Source organism: Hyperolius riggenbachi, chromosome 10, assembly GCF_040937935.1.
Source record: "Hyperolius riggenbachi isolate aHypRig1 chromosome 10, aHypRig1.pri, whole genome shotgun sequence".
NCBI lineage: Eukaryota > Metazoa > Chordata > Amphibia > Anura > Hyperoliidae > Hyperolius > Hyperolius riggenbachi.
Window position 1 is genome coordinate 235272302 of NC_090655.1, and position 23334 is coordinate 235295635.

The window sequence follows — 23334 nt, forward strand, 5'->3', positions numbered from 1 at the left end:
TGCCTATAGGCTCCCCTAAATCCGGGCCTGCATAGTATATAGTATAGAAAATTTTAACTTTTAATGGTATCAATAAAAAGTGACATTTTGCTGGTGATCAGCAAAATGCTTTGACAATGTATTACTATGGGACTATTCTCACTGCAGCGTTTGTTATTAGTATAAATCACAAAGGCGCTGCATGAAGCATTTCGGGAATGATCAGGGTGCGATTCTCCTTCCCACAAACAATAACTGCAAAGTGCAACCACCGGTAAAATCAAAGCGCAAAATCTTAATCCCTAGGCAATTGTGTTTCGTGATCCAAGTGTGAACCTACCCTTAAAGGACCGAGGTGACATGTGACATGAGATAGACATGGATATGTACAGTACCAAGCACACAAATAACTAGGCTGTGTTCCTTTTTTCTTTCTCTGCCTAAAAGAGTTAAACATCAGGTATGCAAGTGACAGTTTCTGCCCAGGTCAGGACTGGGTCGGACTATAGCGTAACCCTCACTGATAAGTAGTTACAGCCATAAAACACTTTCCTGGCAGTAAATGGCTTCTGAGAGCAGGAAAGAGAATAAAAGGTCAATAGTTCATAGATGTTAACTCTAGCATACTTTAATGAAAGTGTCATTGAGCAGAGACAATGAAACCGTAAACACTAGATTTAAATATGAAATAAAACTGTTGGATAGCTAAAAAAGTAATTTTTAGGAGAAGAAGGATAGATACAATTGTTTATCTCATCGGTGTATTTTCATCTCTGATGTCTTTTAAAGGGGAACTGTAACCAAGAATGAAACTTCATCCCAATCAGTAGCAGATACTGATGGTGCGTTTCCCATGAGAAATCTTTACCTTTTCTCAAATGGATCATCAGTGGGTTTTGTGTGGCTGATATTGGGGTGAAACCCCTCCCACAGTGTGATGTCAGCACCTAGGTACTGACATCACACTGGAGGAGCCGTGTTGCATTGTGGGAAATAACAGCTGTTTCCAACTGCCAAGCAACCAGCATCTCCTTCCACAGGCATCCCCTGTCAGCAGTAAAGATGTCGACATGTGATAAATGTCACAATGTAAATCGGAGAGAAAAGATTTTGCAATGGGCAAACACTGACTAAATCATTTATAAATAATTATTGTAAAAATTAAGCACTTTTTTTCATTACATTATTTTCACTGCAGTTCCTCTTTAAAGAGGAACTCCAGTGAAAATAATGTAATAAAAAAAGTGCTTCATTTTTACAATAATTATGTATACATGATTTAGTCAGTGTTTGCTCATTGTAAAATCTTTCCTCTCCCAGATTCACATTCTGACTTGTATTACATGGTGACATTGTTACTGTGGGCAGATTATGGAGCTGTTTCTAGCTGGTCTGGCTTTAACAGACAGCTATTTCCTGTCTGAACATTGTTACATTGTGACAGTTTGCCCAGAGTACCGTACGGTACCAGAGCCTCTTGTGGGAGGGGTTTCAGCACAAAATCAGTCATACAGCGCCCCCTGATGGTCTGTTTGTGAAAATCATTATTTTTCTCATGTAAAAGTGGGTATCAGCTACTGATTGGGATAAAGTTCAATTCTTGGTCGGAGTTTCTCTTTAAGTGTCAGCGTGGAGAGAAGGAGGTTCCCTGTTGTCAGAGGGGACAAAAGTGACACTGAGTGACCCATGTGGAGCCATTACTCAGCCCGTTCTCTTTATAAGATGAATACAACTGCTTCTGTTCTATGATAGGGTGATTCTATTTAGCTGTGCATTATTTTGACCTTAAAGGGAACCTGGAGTGAGAGATATATGGAGGCTGCTTTGCTTAAAAGGAAATACATACATCAGCCTCGACATCCCTCTCACTTCATGTGTGCTTTAATGAAATATGTTGAAACACACACACACACACAAAAAAAGACTAATGCCCAGTACTAGCCTCTGACGAAGCGGTCCTGCACCACGAAACATACATGGGACTTTGATACACACTAATTTATCTGTGTTCTTTTGAATTTTTATTAACCATGTTCTTATACAGTATATTGTCTGTATTTATCCAGTGTATTCATTGATACCATTAAAAGTTAAGATTTAAATGCTTTGACTCCTAGAAATACCATCGCTGAATTTGCATCTAAGAGGTATAATTTGATGTGAGGGTGGAGTCTATGTTTATAGCGCCTCCTTATTTTGCTTGGTACATTTTATAGCAAGAGGAAAAAGACTCCAACTGGATAATATAAAGAGAAACAAGGAGGAATTCAGGGTGGCTCATTAGTGACCCGCAGCAAATTCTCCTAACATGCAAAGTAGCTTTACCAGAGAAGGGGAAGCTGCAGATGTCAAATCACTGAACAGTTGAACAACAGCTGGTTACCGAGATCAGCTCCTAAGTGCAATGATTTGCTAATCCCAAATTCTGCCTCCTGGGTGGATCTGGATCTACTTAGTCAAATGTTTTTCGTCACTTATACCGATCAATTTGCCAATACCTAGTATGAAATAATGTGTATTTCTAAGTAGGGAGGATGGGGATGGATTTCACACACCCTAGTCATGAAATGTGTCACGGTTCAGGGTTCCCTGGTGCTTAAGACCTTTTCTTTAGTTGGGAAAAATTTCCCACATTCTAAAGAAGAAAATAGGCATTCACTAGTGAGGTCCCCATTATAATGAAACCTTTCCCACACTTTGCACATGTATACGCCTGCTCTCCGAAAGACCTCCGTCTAGGCCAGGGGTCAGGAACCTTTTTGGCTGAGAGAGCCATAAACGCCACATATTTTAAAAAGTAATTCCGTGAGGGCCATACAATATGTTTCAAACTGGCACAGTGCGCATACGCAGCAGAGGGCTCACGTTGCCATGGTGATGTGTATATAGTTGATCCGCCGGGCAGCGGAAGTGTCAGACACGTCTTCAGCTTCTCTTGGGTTTTTAGCAACATCAGCAATTTCTCTGAGAGCCAGACAGGAGAGTATTTCGACTAACAGCTTGTACAATTAGCTAGCTGACTTGGGGGTTGATTCACTTTGTAGGACAAGATACCCGCACTTTGGCTCAATAGGCTGTTTGTCAAGTGACAGGCAGCCTATTGGGCCAATCAAAGTGCGGGGATCTCATCCTACAAAGTCACTGGACCTGACAGGGTCCAGAGTGGGACAATTGAAGCAGCTGTTTGTTGGGGGGGGGGGGGGGGTGCACAAGTGAGTAGTGCATGCTACAGCAGTAGCATGCCTACTTTGAAAATGTTGCTTGTGCTGCCACACTAAGCTGAGCTGCTTGTGCAGTGTAACTTAGTGAATGAACCCCTACTGATTTGTCTGCGAGCCAGATGCAGCCATCAAAAGAGCCACATCTGGCTCCCGAGCCATGGGTTCCCTACCCCTGGTCTAGGGTAATCATTCTCTTTTGCATCAAATAATGATTACATACAGAGAAAACTCTCCAGGAGCTTCAAATAGTGCAGTCTGTCTTGTGTCTTTTCTGGTGTCTGAGAAGCTGTCTTTTTTCAGTGAAAGAATCTCCACACTCAGAACATGAAAAAGTCTGTTCGACTGCATGTGTTTTCTGGTGCGCCAGAAAGCTTCTTTTCTCAGTGTAGCATTTCCCACACTGTGGGCAGGAAAATGGACGCTCCCCTGTGTGATTTCTCTGGTGCACAACGAGGTGTCTTTTCTCTGTGAACGTTTTCTCACACTCTGAACAGGAGAAAGGACGCTCGCCTGTGTGAATTCTCTGGTGTAAGAGGAGGTGCCTTTTTTCAGTATAACATTTCCCACAATCCGAACAGGAAAAAGGACGCTCGCCGGTGTGCATTCTCTGGTGCGCAAGAAGGTGTCTCTTTTCATTGTAACTTTTCTCACACTCTGAACAGGGGAAAGGACGCTCACCTCCATGAGTTCTCTGGTGCATCAGAAGTTGCCGCTTACGGAGGAAGCCCTTTCCACACTCTAAGCAGGAATGAAGCCACTCAGCAGTGTGACTTCTATGGTGCATAAGAAGCTCTCTCCTGCGAATGTAGCGTTTCCCACACTCTGAACATGAAAATGGTTTTTCTCCACTGTGAATTTTCAAGTGGTTTTTGAGACTCCCTTTTGCTGAAAAATTCCTACCACACTTGGCACAGGAAAAGGGCTTTTCACCCGTGTGGACTCTCATGTGTTGAACGAGTTCAGATTTTGTTATGAAACATTTCTCACACTCAGAACAAGAAAAAGGCCTCTCGCCAGTGTGCACTCTCTGGTGTCTGACGAGATCTCTCTTTACGATGAAGGATTTCTCACACTCGGAACAGGAATATGGCTTCTCACCAGTGTGGATTCTCTGGTGCATAACAAGGTCAGGCTTTGTCTTGAAGGATCTCCCACATTCAGAGCATGAAAATGGCCTCTCGCCAGTGTGAACTCTATGGTGCCTAAACATTTCTGATTTGTGCCTAAAACACTTCCCACACTCTGAACATGACCACTGCTTCTCACCTGTGTGACGTTTCAGGTGGTTGGTGAGGATTCCGACTTGAGAAAAGCATTTCCCACACTGGGGGCAGGGAAAGGGTTTTTCACCTGTGTGAACTCTCTGATGTGCAACAAAGGATGACTTCCCTGTAAATGACTTCCCACATTCTGAACATGAATAGGGTTTTTCCTTGATGTTAACTCCTTCCTTAGAAGACTGTGTAACACTGTGATCTCCTGAAATATTATCTGGATGTGACATAAGATGTCTCTCTGAGGAGCTCCCAAAATACTGTCCATCTGTATGGAAGAAATTTTAGAATCATATTAGAAGCAAGATAATTGTGTATCTGTTGCCATCATGACATATTTGGTTACATAGCCAGAACAGAGATGAGATAATGCTGGTATAAATACAATAAAGAAATTATGGCCAAAGGCATAAATATAATCCAGGACACTATCTGCATGGAGCCTATGTCTAGAAACGACCCTCCACCATGCATAACATGGCAAGCAAACATCTTATGCATCATTATAAGGTTAGTAGGTTTATTGTAGTCTGTAGAAAGAAAAAAACAACAACTGTGGATTTGAACTTCAGAAAACAAAGGATATAGGGAGTATGACCTGTTGGGGAAAAATATAGGTCATGGTGAGTATCCATGTGGCACCATGTGGTCTCACCTTAGACCATACATGTCAAACTCCGGCCTGCGGGCCAAATCTGGCCTTCAGAGCCATTCAATTTGGCCCTCAAGTGGTTTTCCCACTTTACGTTATGTTTGGCCCACTCTAGACCGATAGGTAAGCTATATTGGAGGTGAAGTTTTAGAACACCAGGGAAGCCATATACAGTAGGGGAGGGAGGGGGAAAGTGCTAAACACTAGGGAACTGTGTATAGGGTAGGGACCACCACTAGACACCAGGGAACTATATATGGGTAAGAGGGAGGCCATTAGACACCTAGGAACTTTCTAAGGGAGGAAGGTAACCAGTAGATATTGAGGTTGGCCCGCGACTAGGTCCCAGTGTTCAATTTCGGCCCACTTTGTATTTGAGTTTGACTCACCTGCCTTAGACTTTAGGGTTGATTCATTAAGCTGCGCTGCTAAAGCAGGCAGCCTATTGGACTTATCAGAGTGCGGGGATCATGTCCATTAAAGTCACTGGACCCGCCGGGCCTCAGGGCGGGTTCAGGGGAGCGGCCGTTATTAGTAAGGAGCGCAAGGTAGTTAGCAGCACATGCTACGCTGCACTACCACACGTAGCATGTGCATACCTCACGCTCCTCTCATTGTCAAGTGACAGGCAGCCTATTGGGCCAATCCAAGTGCAGGGATCACGTCCATTAAAGCCACTGGACCCACCCGGGCTCAGGGCGGGTTCAAGGGAGTGGCCATTATTAGCAAGGAGCGCGAGGTAGTTAGCAGCGCACGATACACTGCACTACAGCCGTGGCATGCGCATAACTCGCGCTCCTCTCATTAAGCTGCCCTGCTTTAGCAGCATATATCTTTCAGGTAGAGTTAGTTTAAATGGTAATTGCTCCCCAAATATTGGTTTAGAAGCAGATAGGGCCGCACTACCCCACTTATACTCGACTGGTGCATTGTATAACTGGCTCCACTGACTAGGCAAACATCTAAGAAGGAAGTCTGCAAATTTTAATGGAATGTTTAAAAGTATAAAAACTTTATTGGTACGTCACAACAGGCTCATGTGTATTGGGAAGATATAAAGTATTTTGTTAAGAATCCTGCAACTCCCTGCCTTACCTGCTGGAGGCATTACACATTTAAAGCGGACCTGAACGCTAGCACAGGACACAAGGAAAACAGAGAGAAATGCACTGTGTGTGTTTTTCAAGAGAGGAGCCTGTGTAATTCACCCTCATCTTCAAGTAATCACAGCTGTAATTTGAGCTCTCAGACGGAGTCCTCCCACATTTTTGGCAAAGCTCAAATTCATTTATGGGACTAAAAGGTGTGGTCCATCAAGTAGAACACATTTCTCCATTTCCCTGTCCACCCTAAACCCTGGCATGGATCCGGCCCTCCAGGTCTGGAGCTGGACAGCCCTGGTTAAGAGGTATGTTGTAAACTCCCTTGATTAGAGATAAGTTACAAAAGTTATTCACAGTGTGCTGAGGGCATTTCACAGTATACTACTGGCCTCGAAGTTGCTGGAGATGCATCTCTGTGCACAGTGAAAAAGGAGCGGTGTAAAAAAATACAATAATAAATACAAACCCTTCTTAGCTTTTGGTAAACATTCTCAGATCTAAATTCAGAATTTCTTTTCTGCTCTAAAAGATAATCAACAGCATAATAACACATTTCTTTGTTACAGCTGATAAAAATCCTACAGTAAATCTGCAGTGTGTCTAATTCCTGCTTTCATGGAAGCAGACATAGGGTTAACATCCTGTATTTACAAATTAGCTGCTTGACAGCCAGCTGACACAGCTAAGAGATAAATTACATTGGTGATTAGTCACAGATGAGGGGGAATTAGACAAGCTAAACTTTCTAAATACATTCAGGGGTCATTTCTCTTGGTTTTCCTTCTGTCATGTGCAGGAGTTCAGGTCCACAAATGACCTTGCAAAGACAGTCCTGCTCTAATATTTATCATCCAACCTTATCTTGCTGGGATGCTTAGGAGAGAGAGTTTCCTTCTTAAGAGACAACTAAAGTGAGAAGTATAAGGAGGCTGCCATGTTTATTTCCTTTTAACCTGCTGGGCGGTCTGGACGAGCTCAGCTCGTCCAGTACCGCCGGAGCCTGCCGCTCAGGCCCTGCTGGGCCGATTTGGCTCAAATAAAAAGCAGCACACGCAGCCGGCACTTTGCCAGCCGCGTGTGCTGCCTGATCGCCGCTGCAGCGCGGCGATCCGCCGCATGCAGCGGCGAAAGAGGGTCCCCCCAGCCGCCTGAGCCCAGCGTAGCCGGAACAAAAAGTTCCGGCCAGCGCTAAGGGCTGGATCGGAGGCGGCTGACGTAAGGACGTCAGCTGACGTCTATGACGTCACTCCGCTCGTCGCCATGGCGACGAGGTAAGCGAAACACGGAAGGCCGCTAATTGCGGCCTTCCGTGTTACTTCTGGCCGCCGGAGGCGATCAGAAGATCGCCTCCGGAGCGCCCTCTAGTGGGCTTTCATGCAGCCAACTTTCAGTTGGCTGCATGAAATAGTTTTTTTTTTTATTTAAAAAAAACCCTCCCGCAGCCTCCCTGGCGATTTTAATAGAACGCCAGGGAGGTTAAACAAGCAGCCCTGCTGATCTATTTCTCTGCAGCAGTGTCTGAATAACACCAGAAACAAGCATGCGGCTAATCTTGTCAGATCTGGCAATAATGTCAGAAACACCTGATCTGCTGCATGCTTGTTCAGGGTCTATGGCTAATAGTATTAGAGGCAGAGGATCAGCAGGACAGCCAGGCAACTGGTATTGCTTAAAAGGAAATAAATATGGCAGCCTCCACATCCCTCTCACTTCAGTTGTCCTTTAAAGGTAGAACTCTTATTATACCCATTATACCTGTTCATACCCATGTACACAAACACTGGGCGCCTCCTATCCATTGTTCCCTTGCTGGGATGCTAACTACTTTCCTAAATACATGAACTATTTCTGTAAGTAGAAGTTATTACCTGTGCCAATGTCCAAAGGAAATCGCTTCCCTTCTGATGTCCTCAACGTTTCCCCCTCCTGTGTAAACTGATGATCGATCTTCACATACGTTTCTTCCTCTTTAACTGTCCTTATCATTTCACCCTTCTCTGTAGACCACTGATCACTCCTCACATATGTCTGTTTTTCTTCCTTTTTATTTATCATCATTGTTTCACCCTCCTTTATATATTGCTGATCATCGCCCCTCACACTTGTCTCTAATTTTTCCTCTTTTATGGTCCTCATCATATCACCCTCCTCTGTTGACATCTGATCACCTCCGAGATTTGTGTCTTCTTCCTGTTTTATTATCACCATAATTTTATCTTCCTCCACAGACTGCTGATCATCCATCACATATGTCTCCTCTTCTTCATTTTCCTCTTTAATTGTCTTTATCCTTACGCTCTCCTCCGTTGACTCACTCCTCATGTTTGTCTCATTATCTTCTTTTTTAATTGTCCCCATCATTTCATTATCTTCTGAAGTCCAAGGGGAACTCTACTTAAAGCTCTATTTTTTTATGCCAGTCAGTTCTTCACCCTAAAAATACACAAAATTATGATATGAACAGTTTAAAATGTAGATACTACATAACTAAAATAACTGAGGTTACAGAGGATATAATGGCATACAGGTTGGAGACCCCGTTGACTTCTAGACCCTCATAAATCCATCTACTTGATAGTGTTGGGCAAATACTTAAATTTTGCATTTATTTTCATTGCAGTGGCCTAGAATATAGGCATGTGAAAATGTAACACCCCATTTAAACTTTTTTCTTTATTTTTTTAAACATGTGAGGGCATACCAATAACTTTTCTTTAGTCAAATCCCACATAAAAACAGTGATGCAACTAGCAAAAATAGTGCAATTTGCAATCAGTGTGATAGATCTCCAAAGGGAAATTGATTATTTATAGTGATATAAGCTTTGAGGATTAGCAAGCTACTATGAATTTTTGGAGACGCGAAAGCAACTAGGACCACTAGGATTTTATAGAGAACTGGAAGCCGCTAACATTTTATGGAGACCTGAAAGCCACTGGCATGATTTGGAGACCAGGAAGCCTCCAGGATTTTATGGAAACCCAGAAGCCACCAGAATTTTATGAACACAAAAAAGCCACCAAGATTTTATGGAGACCTGGAAGGAACCAGGATTTTTGGTGGCCTGGAAGACATCATGATTTATAGAGACCAAGAAGCCACTAGGATTTTATGGTGACCCGGATGTCACCAGGTCAGTTTTCTCCCCAGGCTCTTTTAGCCGGGTGCTCCACCCGACTAGTTTTGGTGAGCACCCGGCTGTTATCAGCTCACCTCCTCCTATGCTGTGAGCAGAGTTGCGCACAGAAGCACCGGCCCTTCATTCTCTCATCTCGCCCCACCCGGCTACTTTTTCCTGCCACCCGGCTGGAAATAATTTCTGAGGAGAATACTGCAGGTTGTTATGGAGACCCGGAAGGAACCAGGATTTTCTGGAGCCAGATAATACATAAAAAATGTATAGAGAATTAAAACCCTCCTGGAGATTGAAACCTGAACCCACCAGGGTTATACTGGGTGTACAAATGATCATGTTAGCAACTCAATCAAAAAGACTATGACCCATTTTATATTGTTGCTGTGTGATTGTTAGATGATTGCACCGCAAGGGCCAAGACAAGTCGCACCGCGCCTTATACTGCGGTGCGACCAAATCAGTGAGGCATATTTTCCATTGATAGTACGCCTCACTTCCAGGGCTACCGTGCACGACGCATGGCAACTCTTGTGGTGCATTGATGGACCTGCCGCAATACGCCGCACCGCAATCAGTGTGATACTCCCGTAGAGCTATCACTGTTTCTGGGACGGGGTGCAGTGAAAGTTAGGTCAATTGATCTGACAAAGTAGTTTCTGAGTTTGATTGGTCCCATTGCATGCTGCCTGCAGTAGTATAAAATTAAAGCACACCTCATGTAAGAGGGAATGGGGGATATGGAGGCTGACATATTTATCTCTCTAAACAATGCAGATTGCCTGGCTGTGCTTTTGATCATCAGTCTCTAATACTTTTATCCCTGTCACTTAAGGTGTTTTTTATAGTGTCTATTAATAACACATTGCCTCGATTGTACAATTGACCATTTCTATTTAATAGGAGGATCTACCTAATGTATCTGTTCAAAGTACATTCATTCATTGAATTCATTGAATACTACATAGTTTTGGTAATATTGTATAATCAAGATTGGATCACTGATGGGCACCTTTAAGGTGGTCATACATCTCTCGACTTGGCGGCCGATTGACCATGTGATTTGATAATTATTATGGAATCGGAAGAATATTGGTGCGCCAAGAGAATATCCGATCGATACATGTGACCAATTTAAGCTCAAAATTGGTGGTATCATTGATCCGGCTGATCAATGATGCGACCAATTTTGAGCTGAAATTGGTCACATGTATCGATCGGATATGCTGAAAATTGCGGAGCCATTGTGGTTGATCGTGTGCATGGCGTTAAGGGCAAGTGATATCGGGATGAGCAATGAACGCAACGAAACCCCGGCGCTGTATCCCTAGTGTATAAATGTGCTCCCAGTGTGTGCATTTATACTTTATGTGTCCTTTGTTGCCCACGACGTGGTACCCATCTGTCTTCAGAAGCCCCCGCTTTTCCATTAGCAGTATACACATTACCACCGTATAGCACATGGTGCAGGGCAGCGCAGCAGCAATGCAGCAGACGCTGCGGAATAAGACTGTGGTATATGGGAAGCCAAGAGATCTCTCTCTAATCAGATTCGATCAGAGAGAGATCGGTCTCTTGGTCGCATCTGCCCATCATTGCTAGATGTATGGCTACCTTTACAATTCAGTCTGCATCAGGTGTTAAATCATGATCGACAGGTGAAATGAAACGATCACTCACAATTTTGTTGCGTCTCCGTTTGATTGTCTGGAGGTCGATGAAGAGAGTATTTGCATGTAACCCCTGCAGTTTCGGTATTTAAAGGGGAGATTTTTTATCATAGGATTGTCTTGCGTCTCATGTTTAGCCCGTGTAAAATAGAAAATACAATACAAGGTCACGTCTCCAAGTCCCAGCTATATTCATCCGCATTCCACCCCCTGAATGTCAAGCTACACGTTTTATTTGGTCAGATGACATGGGTGTGTTGGGAAACTTTCTTCCTGAAATGGTCATATTAAAACTGAGTTCTGAAGTCACTCAGGTTCACTTTGTCTATTATTACGTTTTGTTTAAAGATCAGAAATCATTCAAAAATATACAATAATGAGGGGAACCCGACAAAAAGGTGCACAAACATATATATCCTATATAGAATAATATCCCCTACCTGCACTTCCCAGCAGATCTGCCAGTGTCAGTGTGCTTTTGCTTCCTTTGTGCACTGTGCAGCCCAGGAGTGATCATGTGACCTTGCCCCGCCTCCATCACGGCCCCTCCATAGCTGCTGCTGAACTGTTAACTGTTTGTGGTCCTCAGTGTAGCTATGCCCTATCTTCCACTCACCTCCCAACTGTTTAACCATTATATGAATGAAGAATTCATTTTTTTCTCCACATTCACATCATCATTCATCAGTGATAACTTTGTGACTAGTAGATACCTGGCTGGACAGTGTACTGGTTATGGAATCTGCCTCTGATACAGACAACCTGGGATTTAATCTCATCTCTTCCTGTTCAGTAAGCCAGCACCTATGCAGTAAGGGGTCCTTGGGGAGGACTCCCTAACACCACTACTGCCTATAGAGCGTGCCCTAGTGGCTGCCTGTCTGGTGATTTGAGTCCTCCAGGAGAAAAACGCAATATAAATGTTATTTGTCTTGAGGAAATAATCTTAAAATGTAATTTTGTTAAAGTTACAAAGGTTGATGGTACAGTAATACCTTGTAAAGATGGATTTCAGATACCCCTCCTCCCAATATATTCATCACAGCCCCGGCTTTTCTCCAGACCCATGCCTCCTACCCAGTCACCAGTAGCAAATTCTACATCAGTTTTCCAGGGGATCCTGGTACCCAATAACCCCTGCTCAGACAAGTGTCTCCCAAAAACTCAAACCACGTTCCACTATCTCAGCCTTCTTCGTTGTCCTGGACCTCTTTCTACACACCATCTGAAAACACAGGCATTCAGAAGGTGAAGGTTAGAATTAGGTTTAGAGGAAGGGTGAAGGTTAGAATTGGGCTGAGGAAGGCTAAAGGTTAAAATCGGGCTTAGAGGAGTGGTGAAGGTTAGAACTGGGCTTAGAGGAAGGGTGAGAGTTAGAATTAGGCTTAGAGGAAGGGTGAAGGTAGCAATTAGGCGTAGAGAAAGTGTGAAGGCTAGAATTAGGTTTAGAGGAAGGGCGAGGTTTAGAATTGGGCTTAGAGGAAGTGAAGATTAGAATTGGTCTTAGAGGAATGTAGGATTTAGACTAAGAGGAAGGGTGAGGGTTAGACTTAGAGGTAGGGCGAGGTTTAGAATTGGTCTTAGAGGAAGGGTGACGGTTAGAATTGGGCTTAGAGGAAGGGTGAAGGTAGGAATTAGGCTTCGAGGAAGGGTGAGGGTTAGAATTAGGCTTAAAGGAAGGGTGAAGGTTAGAATTGGTCTTAGAGGAAGGGTGACGGTTAGAATTGGACTTAGAGAAAGGGTGAAGGTTAGAATTAGGCTTAGAGGAAGGGTGAAGGTTAGAATTGGCGTTAGAGGAAGGGTGACGGTTATAATAGGACTTAGAGAAAGGGTGAAGGTTAGAATTGGGCTTAGAGGAAGGGTGACGGTTAGAATTAGGCTTAGAGGAAGGGTTAAGGTAGAAATTAGGTTTAGAGGAAGGGTGAGGGTTAGAATTAGGCTTAGAGGAAGGGTGAAGGTTAGAATTGGGCTTAGAGGAAAGGTGATGGTTAGAATTGGACTTACAGTGCCACAAGTCCCTGTGTCTGACTACTTAAGCACTACAAGTGTCTCCTCATAGCTACACCCAACTGGTTTTGCTGAGTCATCAACTTGTCAGGGACTGCTATGTCATTAGAAGCACCTTTTATCTATCCCTTTCTGGGCTTATTGGCTCGCTTGTGGCCCTTACACAACTTTAACAAACATCTGCATTGCTCAACAGCAATTGTAACAACATTACCAATACAGCAAATACAGTAATTTGTAACTGTCTGCATACTGTATTTTACTCGATTTGTTTACAATGATGTTACTCTATAAGCTTTGCCTATCAGCGCTATTTATTGATTTTCTTTAGTTTGCTTACTGTCAGTATCTTAGCTAAAGAAATCGCCCGATGTTTTATATGGTTGTTCTAAAACCCGTATTCTAGAGAGATAATCCTTAATGCATGCTATTGAGCGCTGATTCAATTTGCCAAATCTTGTAGAACTGAGTGATGCTTTTATGACAAGTCACAGAACATTTATATTGCGCTTTTCTCCAGGCAGACTCAAAACTCCAGAGCTGCAGCCACTTAAGATGGCTCCCCAGGCACCAGGATCATTAGGGAGCCTTGCCCAAAGACTCCTAACTGTTTTACATACTGGCTTGAGCTGGGATTCGAACCCTTGTCAAAGGGTTGTCAAAGACTATAATGGTCTCTGTATCCCAGTACTTATGTGATAAACTTGTGGAGTTTTATGCTTTTATACTAGACATGTTTTTTATTGTCTCCTATAAAGTCCATGGCTGCTTTTATACTGTATGTTTTGCATACTTTGTTAGGGGGTGGAGCTAGCTTTGTCAATATATTGTATTTCCTATAAAGTGCAGATTATCAGCAGCTCACGCTAGTAAAGCGCAATAATACAAGATCTTCTCCTCAATACTGGCAGATTGGACACACGACACACAGCATTCCCATTCAATGTATAACTTAAAGCTTTATTAAGGCAAACGTCCAATAAATGTGACATCCTCTGCATTAGGAGACATGATCACCCTACAGCTGGCTTCTCCTGCCCGGCTTCTCCCCGTATGGCAGCTGACTACAGAAGGCCAAGGAAATGCTAATAACTGTTGCTTGCATGCAAATATATTACAAATTATATACAGCTTGGAAATGGGCCAATCAGAATCAACAGGAAGTATATTTGATTGGTCCATTCCAAGCTGCATATAACTTTAATGAAATTGGCAGGCAAGCCGTATTGCTTACCGTAGCACCTTGCTGACCATCTCTAGAGCTAACATATGCTGGTGACGTTAACACAATGCACACAACAGGGAAAATACACAACACTTTGTACACCTGTAATTGCTGAGTCAACACAGCTGGTCATCTGAAACGGTAAACATGTTTCTTATGCCTTCTTTTTATGACAAAGGGGTAGAAAAGAAGAGGGGAGCTACCTGTGTGTGTAAGTTGTCAGATGGATGGGTTGCCTCAAATACAAAGCAGCTCGCCTCATATGTTGGCTGATATTGTTACATAACATAAATAAATCGGCTATCGGGCTTTATATATTGATCAGTCATTAGACACCGGCTGGTATACAATCTTTTTACCTCTGAAGAAGACCTTGTGAAAAGTTTTATTTTATTACCTGCAAACAAAAAATATAGTTATCAAAGTAGCTGTGTCTTTGCAAGCTCCCCCACTGACCAAACTTTGAAATTAATCGTGTGCACTAGTTTCTTTGTATGATGAAAGCATCTGTCTGCACAGGACATAAGTGACCATACAATTAAACTCTAATTATGGAAAGGTATATGGATGCTGCCATATTGATTTATTTTTTAACCACTTCGGGACCAGCACCCTCTGCCCCCTTAAGGACCAGAGGGTGCTGGTCCCGTAAACCGCCGCTTCCCGACGAATCGCCGCTAAAATCCGCCGCTCCCGACGAACACGCCGCTCTGTCCCCGCCACAGGCTGCTCTCTCTGCCGTCGCTATGACGGCAGAGCGCTGTGCGCCGGTCAGGAGCCGCTTTCATTGTCTCCTGACCCCGTCACTCCATGTAAGCCAATGAGAACGGCTTACATGAATGACAGGGCCAGGAGCCAATGAAAACGGCTCCTGCCCGGCTCACAGTGGTCTGCCGTCATAGCGACGGCAGAGAGAGCAGCTTGCGGGGAGATCGAGCGGCGACAGCGGCGGGGACGGGCGGGGGCGCGCGGTCAATAGGACGTAGAGTTTACGTCCGGTCAGAACCGCAGCGCCCCCTGCCCGCCATAGATTTATACTGCAGCGGTCCGCAGTAGGTTAAGCAATACCAGTTGCCTGGCTGTCCTGCTGATTTTCTACTTCTAATACCTTTAGCCATAGACCCTGAACGAGCATGCAGCAGATCAGGTGTTTCTGATATTATTGTAAGCTCTGCCAGGATTAGCTGTATGCTAGTTTCTGGTGTTATTCAGACACTACTACAGCCAAATAGATAAAAAAAACAAAGAATGTGGGCAGGCACACAGAAGCAATGGACTGCAGGATGATACAGACAATGTGAATGTGCTGTGGGCAAAGACTCCTAGGGGTTAATTCACAAAGCCGTGCAAACTGTTTAGCACGGGTGTGCTAAACAGTTAGCACGTGAAGTGCCGTTCGCGGACTTTTGCGCGCGCAATTTGCCCCAAATTGCATACGCAAAAGTCCGCGATCGCGAGAATTGCAGCACTTTGCACGCGCAAAAGTCTGCGAACGGCACTTCACGTGCTAACTGTTTAGCACACCCGTGCTAAACAGTTTGCACGGCTTTGTGAATCAAGCCCCTAGTGTGCTCAAAGCAAAATTCAGAGTGCTATGCAACATACAAAAGATTCAGGAATTGCTTGTCACTACTAGCACATCAGAGCCTCAGAGGAAGCTTGTTTATAGCGAAACGATCGTTTGTTGTATGCTAAAAAGATCAGCAGGGATGGCAGGCAACTGGTATTGCTTAAAAGGAAATAAATATGGCAGCCTCCATATTCTTCTCACTTCAGTTGTCCTTTAAAGTTAATTTGGATTTCTGTGCGTTTAATCTGCTGTCACATTCCAATTTTATTTATGGGGCAAGGTGTTCATGAAAGTCCACTCACACTATATATGTTGCCAGGAATTATTATTATTATTATTTATTGTATTTATATAGCGCCAACATATTACGCAGCGCTGCACAATAGATAAAAGGGTTAACATACAAGGTAGGACATACAGGAAACTCACAACAAAACAAGATCATGCAAATGATTTGATAATACAGTGTCATAGGTCAAAATAGAGACTGTTCTAGTCCACAAGAGGGGTGATTGTCAGTAAGATTGCATAATCAAGCTGGAAACACTAAGGGAGATGGCCCTGCCAGAGGCTTACAATCTAAAGGGTGGGGGTGGAGACAATAGGTGTATCTGTTGAGAGGGTGTCTAACAGAACATATTATGGTGCTGGTGTAGGGGGGTATGCGAGCATGAAAGGGTGAGTCTTGAGAGCTTGTGTGAAGGTATTAAAGGTGGGGGCGAGTCCGGTGGCTGGAGGGAGCGAGTTCCAGAGAGCAGCTTATTGCGGGTGGACCTGGCATTCCAGAGGCCACAGGTAACACAGAGCGAATGCCTAGGGGTAGGATGGATAGGAATAAGGTTATGCCGAGGGGGTGTGTGGGTAGAGTTTGGGGGGGAGGGAAGGGAGATGCATGGGGGTTGAGGGCCAAAAGGGAGTCTAAGGACAAAAGGGGAGAGGGTGCGGGGAAACAGAAGGGGGACAAGGTGTAGAAGGAGGTGGAGGTAGAGCATGTGGTGATGGGGGAGAGCGAGATGGGGAGGGAGATAGCTTGGAAATGGTGGAGGGGTAAGGGAGTGACTAGGAGGGAACATTTTGTACTGATGGGATAAGGTAGGATGGGGTGTGGAGAGTGGAAGCATAGACAGGGGGACAGCAGTTAGACCAAGATGAGACAAATGTCACCAATGATGTGGCTGAAGGGGTTCAGCAAAGTTGCATCAGTAATCAATCTGGTAAGGAGTAGTCCACAGGAGATCAGCAGTGAAGTTGGCAGCACATCAATGATGGCAAAAAAATCTATTGTGCAATCTGTCAGTTTGAGAATAGTTTTTATCATAAAGGTGAAAATCGATCAGACCAGTCGCAATCGATCAATAGCCCCTAGCATCAGGCAGTGAAACGCTGTGGTTCAATCAATTTTCAATAAATTTAATGCTGAAATCTATTGAAAATCAACATGCAGTGTTTGGTAAGAATCGATCCATCTCTGATCAGCTTCAGATCAGAGAGGGATCGATTGCATTGCCCCATTGGGTGTGTATGACTTTAATGTAGGGAATAATTACAGGATCAGCAACAAAACTGCTGCAACCTTTTGTGAATTAGTACTTCCCTTTTAACCACTTAAGGACCACAGGCTTACACCCCCCTAGTGACCTGGCTATTTTTTACAATTCAGTGCTCTGCAGCTTTAACAAGCTCACTACAGAGCCCTACAACTTAGCAGCCAAATGAATCTTGGTTTCTTTTCTGCCCACCAACAGAGCTTTCTGTTGATGGGCTCTGATCACTGCTGCAGGCTTTTTTTAATCAATTTTTTTTTCAATAAAAACGTTTATTTTCTGTATTTTCACCCCCCCCCCCCCCCCCTCCGAGGTCCAATCAGGGCGATCCTCTCTCATATCCATGAGCCTATGAGAGGGGATAACTTTTAGAGCCACCCTAGGGGACAGCCAAGTGGCAGGGCTGTCCCCAGTACAGCTCTTTTTTTTTTTTTACAGCATGCCAGCCGCAATCACGGCTGACAGGTTGTTTACGGAGCTCTGCTGCGCATCCACGCGCATGATTCCCGCTAATCTCCTCCCCCAGGACTTGACTCCAATCGGCGTTCTGCGGTCCTGGGGAAGCCACCTTGCGGCCATTAGGCAGTCATAAGTTGGTTAAACAACTTTTATTGCTGGCTGTGAAAAAAAAAAATCATCTGTATGAGTTGGAGCACAGGTTTGGATACAGAAATAACCATGACCTGACTACTGTCAACCCCTCTGCAACCGCCTAACGCAGAAGGGTGCGCGATTTGCAGGGAACGAGCGCTCGCTCGAGCATGCGTTCCCTGCAGTCAACACAGTGGAGCTCCATGATCAGCCTGCCAGCCGCAATCTAAGCTGGCAGGCTGCTATTTACATAAAAACACAGCAAAAAACATGTGTACAGCGATGCAATCTAGTGCAGCACTGTACAAACAACAGCCCTGTCATTCAACTGTCCTTAGGAGCGGCTCACAATCTGATCCCTAATATCATAGTCATATGCCTATGTATGTATAGTGTAGTGTGTATTACGTAGTCTATGGCTAATTTAGGGGGGGAATAAAATAAAAAGTTTTGTTTTTTTTCAAAAAAAGATCATTTTTTTTTATTTAAAAAAAGAAAAAAACTGCAGCAGCGATCAGAGACCACCAGCAGAAATCTCTATTGGTGAGAAGAAAAGGAGGTAAAATTCATTTGGGTGCTAAGTTGTATGACTAAGCAATAAAACTTTAAAGTTGTGAAGTGCTAAATTGTAAAAAATGGCCTGGTCACTAGGGGGGTATAAACCTGTGGTCCTCAAGAGGACACCCGAGGTGAAAATAAATTGATAAAATAAACAATTGTAATTATCCTCCTTCTCCTAAAAATGGTTGTATATAGATATCCACAGTTTTTACTGTTTCATTGTCTCTGCTCAATGACTCATTCATTGACGCATGCCAGAGCTAAAATCTATGAACTATTGACTGTTTTTATCTCTTTCTTGCTCTCAAAAGCTATTTTCTGTCAGAAGAGTGTTTTATGGCTGTCATTCTTCATCAGTGAGAAGGGATATAGTTGACCCAGTCCCAACTGCACAGAAACTCTCGCTTGCATTCCTGATCTTTAACTCTTTCAGGTAGAGAAAGAAAAAAAAAGGAGAACAGCATAGTTATTAGTGTGCTTGAACTGTACATACACATGTCTATCTCATGTTACATACCACCTCGGGTGTCCTTTAATAGGGAAAGGAGTTTGTAAACAAAATGTAACAGGCTAAAGGTAGCCATACATCAGGCGCATTGGTGGCAGATCGACCATCCGATTCGATTATTATAATCGGATGAAAATTGGTGCCACCAAATGCATGCCCGGCCGACAATACGACCAATTTCGGGCTGAAATGAGTTGCATTAATCAATCGGACATGCAGCAAGATGTAGGGCCAACTTACTCGATCGGGTAAGCGCCTCTAATGATGAGCGACAAACACGACCAAACCCCTGGCTTTGTCCACCTAATGTTCAATGTCCCCCCCAGAGCCCAGTGGAAGCTACACATTACCTGTCCACAGCCTCCACTGGCCCCGGGCGCACTCCTCGCTCCATATGTGGTTGCCGAGTAACAAGGGCACGTGTGTGATGTCACACATATGCCGGCAGCCACGTGTATGGAGCGAGGAGTGCGCCCGGGGCCAGGGGAGGACAAGCAGCTGACAATGTATATAGCACTGAGCACTGGGCATTTATGCTGATTCTATGCAAGTGTATGCACCTTGTAAGTGGACCAATCAAATGTATGCAGCCACTGCATTTGATTGGTCCATTTCCAAGATGCGTATATTTGCATAACTTCAGAATTTCATGGACCAAAGAGTTAAAGCGACTGCACTGATCGGATTAATCTGGCATATTTATAAGTGCATTCTTACTTTAAAGTGAGCCTAAACTGAACTTAACTTACCTGGAGCACCTACCAGCCCCCTGCAGCCACCTGTGCCCGCGTTGACATGGATCAATCCTCAGATTCCCGCAGTGACTCAGTTTTGATTTTGGCGACTCAGCCAGTTGATGGCCACTGCGCCTGTGCAGCCCTGACCACACGCATCCTTGATCACGCTCCTGTCGCCAGTGGCATCATGGGCATGCGCAGTCTGAGATTTTCTCATACTGTGCATGTGGAAGACACTCCTGGCGGCGGGAGCGCAGTGGCCATCTACTAGCCAGTCATCAAAAAACAAAACTCAGCCACTGCAGGGGACTGTAGGATCGTTCCATGACGGCGCAGGTACAGGGCAGCTACAGGAGGCTGGTAGAAGTCCCAAGTTTAGTTTAGGTTCACTTTAAAGCCTCAAATCAGGGATGTTTTTCCAAATGCATTTATTACAAACATATTTTATGTTTTGGCGCTTTTTTCTCTGCAAAGTTCCTTCAAGACATTTTACATACGGTATACAGCAGAATTTCCTTATCTGGCTATAGTAAGGGCCTAAACATGCATCTGTAAAGATACGATGCATGACAAATTCTGATATATAGTAAACTACTTGGCCGGGTCCCTTGAAGCTTACTATAAAAGGGATTCTGCTGTATAAAACAAAAGAAATAAGAGGGGCAGTAGTTTGTTGCCTAGTAAGCTCCTCACCACAGATATCCAGCGGGAGTGTCGACATAAAAATCAAATTTCCACAGCAACTGGTCTGAGTGTATTAAGTGATAAGGATGCTAATCCTGCATTCAAAACTTTTTCTGCTGTTATGATTTGGAGTTATCACATACTTAAGGAGCACTGGCCCTTTAGTAGTCAGTGCCAAACAGTTGCATGCTGGGGGTTCTTTTTATCTATAATACATCCCTCCTTTTTCCTTTATTTCCCTTTCTAGCTGTTTATCTGAAACCTGATCCCCTACTCACTAGTGTTTACAAGCAAGGCTGAGGTGACTCAGCGATTGAAGGAGAAAAGAAAAAAAAGTTAAGGGAAGAATGACATCCGTATTTAGCCTCAGCTGTGGGCAAAAGACATGGCCCCCACCAGGAACAGAATTCTCTTAGTTTACTATATAAAATTCACTGAAATCAAAACTATGACAGTACAATACATGTGTTATGTAAGTAGATCAAGTATTTACCTACTTATATATGTGTTTTTTTTCCCTGGCATAGTATGGCTAATCCTACTGCTTTAACAGCCTCCTCCCACCCTCAGTTTGAGCCCAGCCCCTGCAGTGATGCAAGAAGTGGGGGGAGGGCGAAGACAAAAGCCACTCCTTCCAACCCCCCACCTGCTTACACCAATCTGGGGTCAGGTTCTGACTTGGGTAAGGAAGTAGGTTATGTGCATGAGTTGGGCTTCGGTAGTGTAGAGCCCACCAGCAATAAACTGCAGTACCAGGTGTTATTTTTTTCATAAATCTTACATGCATTTATAATATAAAATATAAAATACATAGTTCATAAAAGCATTAAAAAAAGTGGATGTTGAACGTTGGTGTTAAAATACTGGCCACACTCATAACACGACGACATTAGACTCAATAATGTGAATTTTCTGATGATGGACGAGGCGTGACTTTTGGGAGAAGCCTTTGCCACAGTCCGGGCATGGAAATGGACGTTCCCCTGTGTGGGTCTGCTGATGCTTTATAAGTTTACTTTTCTGTGGAAAGCCTTTCCCGCACTCTCCACAGGCATACAGCATTTTCTCCATGTGGGATTTCTGGTGCAGAATGAAAGTGTCTTTCCTCTTAAAGCATTTCCCACACTCTGAACAGGAAAAAGGCGTCTCCCCTGTGTGGACAAGAATGTGGTTGGCCAGGTGGCTTTTCCTCCCAAAACACTGACCGCACTCTGAGCAAGAATAAGGTCTTTCACCACTGTGGATCCTCAAGTGCTGCAAAAGGTCTGTTTTGTCCCTAAAAGATTTCCCACAGTCAGTACAAGTCAGCAACATTTTGTCCACGTGGGCTCTTTGGTGTATTACAAAAGCGTTCTTCCCTCTAAAACATTTCCCACACTCGGAACATGAAAAAGGAGTGTCGAGATGCTTTTCAGGGATAGAGTTGCTTTCAGTAGATTTCCCATTCCCTAAACGTGAACTGGGCCGCAGGTCTGTGTGCTGTCTCAAATGTCTGACGAGATGTGACCCTTGTCTAAAGCACTTTCCACACTCAGAACATTTATAGGGGCGCTCATCTGTGTGCACCCTTTGATGCGTAATCAGCTCTGACTTCCATATAAAACACTTCCCACACACAGAACACACAAAGGGACGCTGCCCCGTGTGGACGCTTTGATGTACTGCCAGGTGGGTCTTTGTTCTAAAGCATTTATCACATTCTGGACATGGAAATGGGCGCTCCCCTGTGTGCACTCGCTGGTGGGCTACAAGATGGGTCTTCCTTCTGAAGCATTTCTCACATTCCGAACATTGGAATTTCTTATCTCCTTTTTGACTTTCAGTATGTGATTTCCCAGAAGCAGACCTCTTTAACATAGACGGTTCCTGTAACCCATCTGAGCTGCATAATCTTAGATTGGCATCTGGTGCAACAGTATCTAATCTATCAGAAGAAGGTTCCTCATGAGGTTCTGGTAGTTTCTCAGGACTGTCTTGACATGATAGGAGACCGGAGGTGTAACTATGAGATTGTTTACTAGGTTTTACTGAATTAGAAGGGTCCAGTGACCCATCAGCATGATGAAGTCTAGTACCTATATTTCTATCAACTGTATTAACTTCTGAAGAGGACTCTGAGACAACATTGTCTTCTGCAGTATAAACTGTAAGAAAAGAAAAGAAAAAAAAACATGCCAACAGGTTTAACATATGCTAGTAGTCAAGAATTTCACAAAATTCTAGACGTAAATTAACTACAATTATAACACCAAGTGTAGAAAATGTGTACACCAAATAAAATCACTTGCACTCACAGCATAAGTACATTTGTGACGTTGTTGCCTCCACCACATTTTTTGTAACTATTAAGTAACTTTTTTTTTTTTTTTAAAGAAGAAGGGTACTATGATGTTATATTGAGGAATGGAGATAGCTTGAAAAACAGGAAAAAACCGAGAGCCAAATCTGGTGTAGTATGTACGACCAATATGGAAAAGGTATATAGATGAGAATATACTCACAAGTGTGGGTCACCACGCAGGCGACCACTGTAATAGCAGGTGGGGAGAATTTTCACCTGACCCCACTCAGGTATAAAAAGTCGCTCTCTATAGAAAGAAAAAATGGGGAAACACCCCTCCACCCAGGGTGGACAAGATATGAATAAAAATGGTTAATAGAGGCGCCAAAATAGGATAAGATGGGTTAAAAACCGTTTAAAAAAGGAGGGGGTGGGTGGATCCACTACCCTCACTAAAAATGACCAGGCTAAATCAAGCCGTAAATAATGCAAGAAAATATTTATTAGTCTCCAAATACAGTGCTAATACGCACTGTATTTGGAGACTAATAAATATTTTCTTGCATTATTTACGGCTTGATTTAGCCTGGTCAT

The 23334-nt window shown here is 43.7% G+C and overlaps 1 protein-coding gene across 1 annotated transcript in view; it reads right to left on the bottom strand.

Moving 5' to 3' along the window:
• Positions 1-1977: 1977 nt before the first annotated feature.
• Positions 1978-23334, bottom strand: part of LOC137536939 (zinc finger protein 208-like) — a 35802-nt gene continuing 14445 nt past the window's right edge. Inside the window, exons 9-11 of the mRNA XM_068259110.1 lie at positions 21342-22603; positions 8098-8620; positions 1978-4742 (exon numbers count right to left, since the gene is read on the bottom strand). Coding sequence (XP_068115211.1) covers positions 3442-4742; positions 8098-8620; positions 21342-22603 — 3086 coding nt within the window. The 3' untranslated portion in view covers positions 1978-3441. The remainder of the gene's footprint in view (positions 4743-8097; positions 8621-21341; positions 22604-23334) is intronic.